Source organism: Orycteropus afer, unplaced genomic scaffold, assembly GCF_000298275.1.
Source record: "Orycteropus afer afer isolate SDZICR_OR568_19922 unplaced genomic scaffold, OryAfe1.0 scaffold00558, whole genome shotgun sequence".
Lineage (NCBI taxonomy): Eukaryota > Metazoa > Chordata > Mammalia > Tubulidentata > Orycteropodidae > Orycteropus > Orycteropus afer.
In genome coordinates, this window is record NW_006922145.1 from 1,075,124 (window position 1) to 1,082,678 (window position 7,555).

The 7,555-nt window shown below is 43.6% G+C and overlaps 1 protein-coding gene across 1 annotated transcript in view; it reads right to left on the reverse strand.

The window, feature by feature from the left end:
• The window catches only part of FRY (FRY microtubule binding protein), a 571,437-nt gene that overhangs the window by 300,302 nt on the left and 263,580 nt on the right, over positions 1-7,555 (reverse strand). The window contains exon 9 of the mRNA XM_042782984.1: positions 1,529-1,697. Coding sequence (XP_042638918.1) covers positions 1,529-1,697 — 169 coding nt within the window. The remainder of the gene's footprint in view (positions 1-1,528; positions 1,698-7,555) is intronic.

Sequence of the window (7,555 nt, forward strand, 5' to 3'; positions counted from 1 at the left end):
CTAGAGGACAGAGTGGAACTGCCCCACAGGGTGTCCTAGGCTGTCAATCTTCACAGAAGCAAAGCCCAAACCACACCCACTGCTGTGGAGTCGATTCTGACCCACAGCGCCCCTAGAGGACAGAGTGGAACTGCCCCACAGGGTTTCTGAGGCTGGCAATCTGTGTGGAAGCAGGCTGCCTCATCTTTCTCCTGCCGAGTGGCTGGTGTTTGAACCACTGACATTGTTAGCAGCCAAACTCTTAATCAATGGGCCGGCAGGGCTCCTTCCCTACTGCAATACCAAAACCAAAGCAATTCACTGCCATTGAGTTGATTCTGACTCCTACTGACTCCATGTGACAGAGGAGAACTGCCTTGTAGGGCTTCCTAGGCTGTCATCTTTATGGAACCTCCATCCCTAAGGTTTTTTGTTGATTAAGATCTTCACCAAATTGAATTCACAGCAGTGTTAGAAAAATCCCTCCCAAACCTAAACTTCTGTTAATTCTAATAGAGTGGTGAAGAGCTCTGCTGGCGTAGTGCCTAAGGCACTTGACTGCTAACCAGAAGACTGGTGGTTCAAACCCATCAGCCACTCCTCGGAAGGAAGACTGGGCAATCTACTTCCATAAAGATTTATCATCTCAGAAACCCAAGGAGGGGTTGCTGTTAGTCGGACCGACTCCTTGGCAATGTGTGTGGTTTGGTTTGGTTTGGTTTCATAAACTGGTGTGTTGTACTCCACGCTCATTAGCACCAGTTCTTCCATTAGCACAAAGGGATTAACTGTGCAATCAATATCTAAACCTGCACGGGTGGATTGATTTTTTAAAATATACTATTCCTTTTTATAGTATCTAATTAAAGTTCTGGGAGCTCTGGTAGTGTAGTGCCTAAGGCACTTGACTGCTAACCAGAAGGCTGGTGGTTTAAATCCACTAAGGTTGGGCAATCTACTTCCTTAGTAATACTGCCTCGGCAACCCAAGGAGGGGTCACTATGAGTAGGGTCCGACTCGACAACACATAACAACAACAATTAAAGTTCTCGTGCCTGTGAACCTTAATAAAGCCAATCCCATGCTATCAATGCTAAAAAGCAAAAAAAAAAAAACAACTAAATTTTATTCCAAAAACAATATGTAGCAAACCCCCCAAAAAAGCAAACCCACCACAATCAAGCCAATTCCAATGCGATACAACTGTCCATTGGGTTTTCAAAGCCGTAATCTTTAAAGAAGTAGACTGCTTCTTCTTTCTCCCATAGAACACTACAGAATTTGAACGGCCGACCTTTTGGTTAGCAGCCCAATGCTTTAACCTTATGCAGTCCATAGGTAAAAAAAAAAAAAAAAAAGTCAAAAATAACAAACCCCACGGTACACTCTATGTCAAAGATGAGACAAAAGCTGTGAAATACAGTTATTTGTCTCTAACTCTAAGATCTGGGCGTTCTTTCCCATGCTGAGAGAGCACACTCCAGGTGAGTCTTTCTGAAGGAGGACACGGCCAAGGTGCTGGTCCCTCGGCTCTCGCCCAGGACGTTACCTGCATGAACTGGAGCGAGGCCTCAAAATCCTCCACTGGGTACATCTTGATTCGAAAGAACTTCATGCCCATTATCAAGCTGATGATGCTCTGGACCACGACCGGGCTCTGCTCTTTCTGCCGCAATTCCTTCAGCTCGGCCATAAATTTCTTCTTCACGGCAGGGAATCTGGGAAGAAAACATAAGTTATTCATCACATGATGGGGAGAGAAGTCACTGTAGTGGAGGCTGCGAACATCGAGGTACGTCAGAGTGCGAGCAGTGTGGGGCTTTGAATCCGCTGACGTATCATGGCTGCCATTCTGGAAATATCCAATGTTTGGGATTTGGTAGAATACAATTTTCGCCTTTCCTCTAGGAGCTCTGGTGACACAGTGCCTAAAGCATTTCACTACTAACCAGAAGGCTAGTGCTTCAAACCCACCAGCCACTCCTCGGAAGGAAGACTAGGCAATCTACTTCCGTAGTGATACCACCTCAAAAACTCAAGGAGGGGTCGCTATGAGTTGGATCTGACTCCACAGCAGTGATTTTTTTTTCTTTTTTCTCTTAGACTATGAGGTGTTCAACATCATCTCCAGGCTATGAAGCAGGTGAAGAGTCTTTAGACTCTCTCAAATGGCCTAGCTCTTAAATCGAGCCTGAGGGAAGCTCCGTTTCCTCAAGCACTGTCATTTCTACCACGCTTCCATCCAGACTCTGTGGGCTTGAAATCTCAAACTGCGAGCGTAAGAGAAAGAACACAGTCGGGCAGTGGCTTCTGAAAGTGACAGCAAAGGGTTTCTAGATTTAGACGCCAAATAATGCCAAGGAATAGACTTACATATAAACAACAACAACAACACATCCAAACTTACTGCCATGAAGTCAAACACAATTCACAGCGACCCTCATTGGGTTTCCAAACTGTATGGAAGCAGACAGTTGAAGAGCAGCTGGTAGGTTCGAGCTACCAACCTTTCGCTTAGCAGCAAAACACCTTAACCACTACACCACCAGAGCTCCTTAGACCTACATAGACTTCTAAACAACTTCTGTTGTTTCTTTTATAGTTTTAGGTTCATGGTCATTGAAGAATGTATTTTTAGGTCAAAGAAGATTCAGGAATGGGAAAATTCAAGTCTTATCCAAAAGAGCAACAGTCACTGCAACCACAAGATGTCCCAGCTTGATCTAAAGAATAAGATTTAATTCTTTGCTTTCAGCCAAGATCCATCTGACATCAGCAATGATAACCCTCATTCCACGTCCTCCTCTGTATCCAGCTTGCATTTCTGGAAGCTCTTTGTCAATATACTGCTGTAACCACTTTTGAATTATCTTCAGCAAGATTTTACTTGTATGCAATATTAATGAAAAAACAACAAAATCAAAACAAACACCGTCCCTATCCCCACGGAACTTAGATTAACTGTGCTGTTTGAAAGTAAAATAATACGGATGACAATAGTAGTAAGTAACCTATCAGTCTGTTGTTGGGTGCCATTGAGTCAATTCTGACTCACAGTGACCCAAGGTCACAGAGCACACCTGCCCATAGGGTTTCTCAGGCTGTCATCTTTATGGGAACGAATTGCCAGGTCTTTCTCCTGCAGAACCACTGGGTGGGGTCAGAACCACCAACCTTTTGGAAAGCAGCTGAGTGTTTAACCATTTGTACTACCAAGACTCCTCAACATATCACCCACGATTGAGAAAAAATAGATCATGAATCTAATATGGCAGGGAGTAGTAGCAGACCCTCAAAATATCCAAGGCTAGCACATGCCAGTTATTCAAACTCCTGTTTGATTTCTATTAAAAAACAACAAGGTACAGTTCTAAGGCCAACTGTATTTAGTTTCTTGAGTCTACAAGCTTGATGCTCTTCATAAGTGACCAGGTTGATTAGCAGCAAGGCATGATTAATCCAAGAAACCAAATCCATTGCCACTGAGTTGATTCTGACTGATTACGACCCAATAGCACCAACTCTCGGGAGGTCGAACTGCCCCATAGGATTTCCAAGTCTGCAAATCTTTAAGGAAGCAGACTGGCTTTTCTCCCGAGCAGTGGCCTGTGGGTTTGAACCACTGACCTTTAGGTTAGCAGGCAAGTGCTTAGCCCCTGTGTCTTCAGGGCTCCTCTCATGATTGTTGTTGCTGTCAGTGCTGCTGAGCCCACTCTGACTCACAGCAACCTGACGCACAACCGAAGGAAACCCCGCCCAGTCCTGGGGCAGGCTCGCCGTCCTGGCTACACCTCAGCCCGTCGCTGCAGCCACCGTGTCAGTCCATCCCTCTGAGGGCCTTCCCCTCATTCGCTGACCCTCCACCCTACCAACCATGACATCCTTCTCCAGGCAATGGTCCCTTCCTACAACATGACCAGAGTAGGTGAGACAAAGTCTGGCCATTCTCGCTTCCAAGGAGCATTCTGGCTGTACTTCCTCCAGGACAGATCTGTTAGATCTTTTAGCAGTCCACGGTACTTTCAGCATTCTTCGCCAGCACCACAACTCAAAAGCATCAACTCTTCCTCGGTCTTCCTTATTCACTGTCCAGCTCTCATGTGCATAGGAGGTGACTGAAAACACCACGGCTTGGGTTCACACTGCCGTCAAGTTGGATCCAACCAATAGCGACCGCTCCTTGGGTTTCCAAGGCAGTATTTCTACAGAAGTAGGTTGCTCAACCTTCCTTCCAAGAAGTGGCTGGTGGGTTTGAACCGCCAGCCCTTTGGTTAGCAGTCAAATGCCTTAGGGACTACGCCACCAGAGCTCCCATAGCTTGGGTTAGGTGCACCTTAGTCTTTAAGGAGACATCTTTGCCCTTCAGCACTTGAAAGAGGTCTTTTGCAGCAGATTTGCCCAGTGTGATACATTGTCTGATGTCTTGACTGCTGCTTCCATTGGTGCTGATTGTGGAACCATGTAATACGAAATGTTTAACAACTTCAATCTTTTCTCCATTTATTGTGATGCTGCTTATTGGTCCAGACGTAAGAATTTTTGTTTTCTTTACATAAAGATGTAATCCATACTCAAGCTGAACTCTTTAAAATTCATCAGTAAGTGCTTCAAGTCATCCTCACTTTCAGCAAGCAAACTTGTGTTGTGTGCGTATCTCAGGTTATTAATGGGTCTTCCTCCAATCCTGATGTCACACCCTTCTTCATACTGTCCAGCTTCTCAGATTATGTGTTCACCATACAGACTGATTAAGTACGGTGAAAGGATACAACCCTGATGCACTCCCTTCTTGATTTTAAAACATGTGGTATCCCCTTGTTCTGGAATTCCCATTCTTCTCAATGTTATCCATAATTTGTTATCATCCACACAATCAAGTGCTTTTGCATAGTCAATAAAACAGAAGTAAGCATCTTTCTGGTATTCTCTGCTTTCAACCAAGATCCATCTGCCATCAGCAATGATATCCCTCATGCCACGCTCTCTTCTGAATCCAGCTTGCATTTCTGGAAGCTGTCAATATGCTGCTGCAATCATTTTTTAACTATCTTCAGCAAGATTTTACTTGCATGCAGTATCAATGATATTATTTAATAATTTCTATATTCTGTGGGATCACCTCTCTTTGGAATGGGTACAACTATGGCTCTTCCAGTCAGTTGGCCAGGTAGCTGTCTTCCAAATCTCTTGGCATAACCGAATGAGTGCCTCCAACATGGCATCCATTTGTTGAAACATCTCAATGGGTATTCCATCAACTCCTGGAGCCTTGTTCTTTGCCAATTCCTTCAGTGCAGCTTCAACTTCTTCCTTCAGTGCCATTGGTTCCTGATCACACGCCACTTCCTGAAATGGATGAAGATCGACCAGTTCTTTTTGGTACGGTGACTCTGTGTATTCCTTCATCTTCTTGTGATGTCTTCCTGCATCCTTCAATATTTTGCCCTTAGAATCTCTCGATACTGCAACGCAAAGCTTTAATTTTTCCTCAGTTCTTTCAGCTTAGAAATGCCAAGCGTGTTCTTCCCTTTTGGTTTTCTAACTCCAACTTTTGGCATCTCATTATACTAACTGACCTTGTCTTTTCAAGCTGCTCTTTGAAATCTTCTGTTCAGCTCTTTTATCTTGCCATTTCTTCCATTTGCTTTAGCTACTCTCCTTCAAGAATAAGTTTCAGAGTCAATTCTGACATCCATTTTGGTCTTTTCTTCCTTTTCTTTTAATGACCTTTTGCTTTCTTCATGGATGATGTTCTTGATGTCATCCCACAATTCCTCTGGTTTTTGGTCACTGGTGTTCAATGCACTAAATCTGTTCTTTAGATGGTCTCTATATTCAGGTGGAATATATTCAAAGTCACATTTTTCCTCTTGCGGACTTGTTTAAATTGTCTTCAGCTTCAACTTGAACTTGCATATGATCAGTTGATGGTCTGTTCTACAGTCAGCTCCTGGCCTTATTTTGGCTGAAGATATTGAGCTTCTCCATTGCCTCTTCCCACAGATGTAGTCAATTTGATTCCCGTGTACTCCATCTGGGGCAGCCCATGTGTATAGCCTCCATTTACATTGTTATTTGTAAGGTATTTGCAATGAATAAGTTGTTGGTCTTGCAAAATTCTTTCATGTAGTCTCTAGAGTTATTTCTATCATCAAGGCCAAATTTTCCAACTACTGGTGACTCTTCTTTGTTTCCAACTTTTGCATTTCAGTCACCAGTGATCATCAACACATCTTGATTGCATATTTGGTCAATTTCAGACTGCACAAGTTGGTGAAAATCTTCAACTTCCTTGTCTTTGGCTTTGGTGGTTACTGGCGTAAATGTGAACAACAGTAGCATTAACATGTGTTCCTTGTAGGCATAGGGATATTATCCCATCACTGACAGCATTGTACTTCAGGATTGATCTTGAACCATTCCTTGTGACAATGAATGCCATGCCATTCCTCTTCAACATATCATTCCCAGCATAGAAGATCATATGGTTGTCTGATTCAAACTGGCCCAAATCAGTCCATTTCAGCTCACTAATGCCTAGGATATCAATCTTTATGCATTCCATTTCATTTTTGACAATTTCCAATTTTCCTAGATTCATACTTCATACACTCCATGTTCTGATTATTAATGGATGTTTGCAGCTGTTTCTTCCCATTTTGAGTCATGCCCCATCAGCAAATGGAGGTCCCGAAAGCTTTACTCTATCCACGTCATTAAGGTTGGCTCTATTCTGAGGAAGCACCTCTTCCCTAGTTGTATTATGAGTGTCTTCCGACCTGAGGGGCTCATCTTCCGGCACTGTATCAGACAATGTTTCAGGGCTATTCATAAAGTTGTCTAGTGATATATCAGACTGTGTTTCATTGCTATTCATAAGGTTTCCACTGACCAGTTCTTTGAGAAGTGGATATCCTCTTCCTCCTTCCAATTCCATCTTAGTCTGGAGGCTTCACTGCTTTCATCATAACAAAGGGTAATTATGATTATAAAGTCAAAGGTGAACTAATAGAATCTCAGACATTTGAAACAACTCTTGATACCTCAAAGTAGAAATTTTCAGACAAATATAGTAGGTGGCAAGGAGAGTGGCACTGTTTCACAAAGAGGCGCTGCACGACTGTACTATCAGTAAGGGTATCTATACATTGCCTCTGGTGGTGGAGTGGTTAAGCATTTGGCTGCTAAACAAAAGGTCGGTGGTTCAAATCCACCAGCCACTCCGTGGAACAAAGATGAAGCAGTAAACTTCCATAAACAGTTATACCCTTGGAAACCCAATGGGGTCACTATGAATTGGAATTGACTTGATGACAGTGAGTTTGGTTTTTTTAGTGAGTCTGATACACGGACTAGCAGCCCTAGTAGGGCAATGGTTCAGTGTTTGGCTGCTAACTAAAAGGCTGGTAGTCTGAACCCACCAGCCACAATGTGGGAGAAAGACCTGAGAATCTGCTCTGTGAAGACTGACAGCCTTGGAAACCCTGTGGTGCAGTTCCACTCTGTCCTCTAGGGGCGCTGTGGGTCAGAATGGACTCCACGGCAGTGGGTGTGGTTTGGGCTTTGCTTCTGTGAA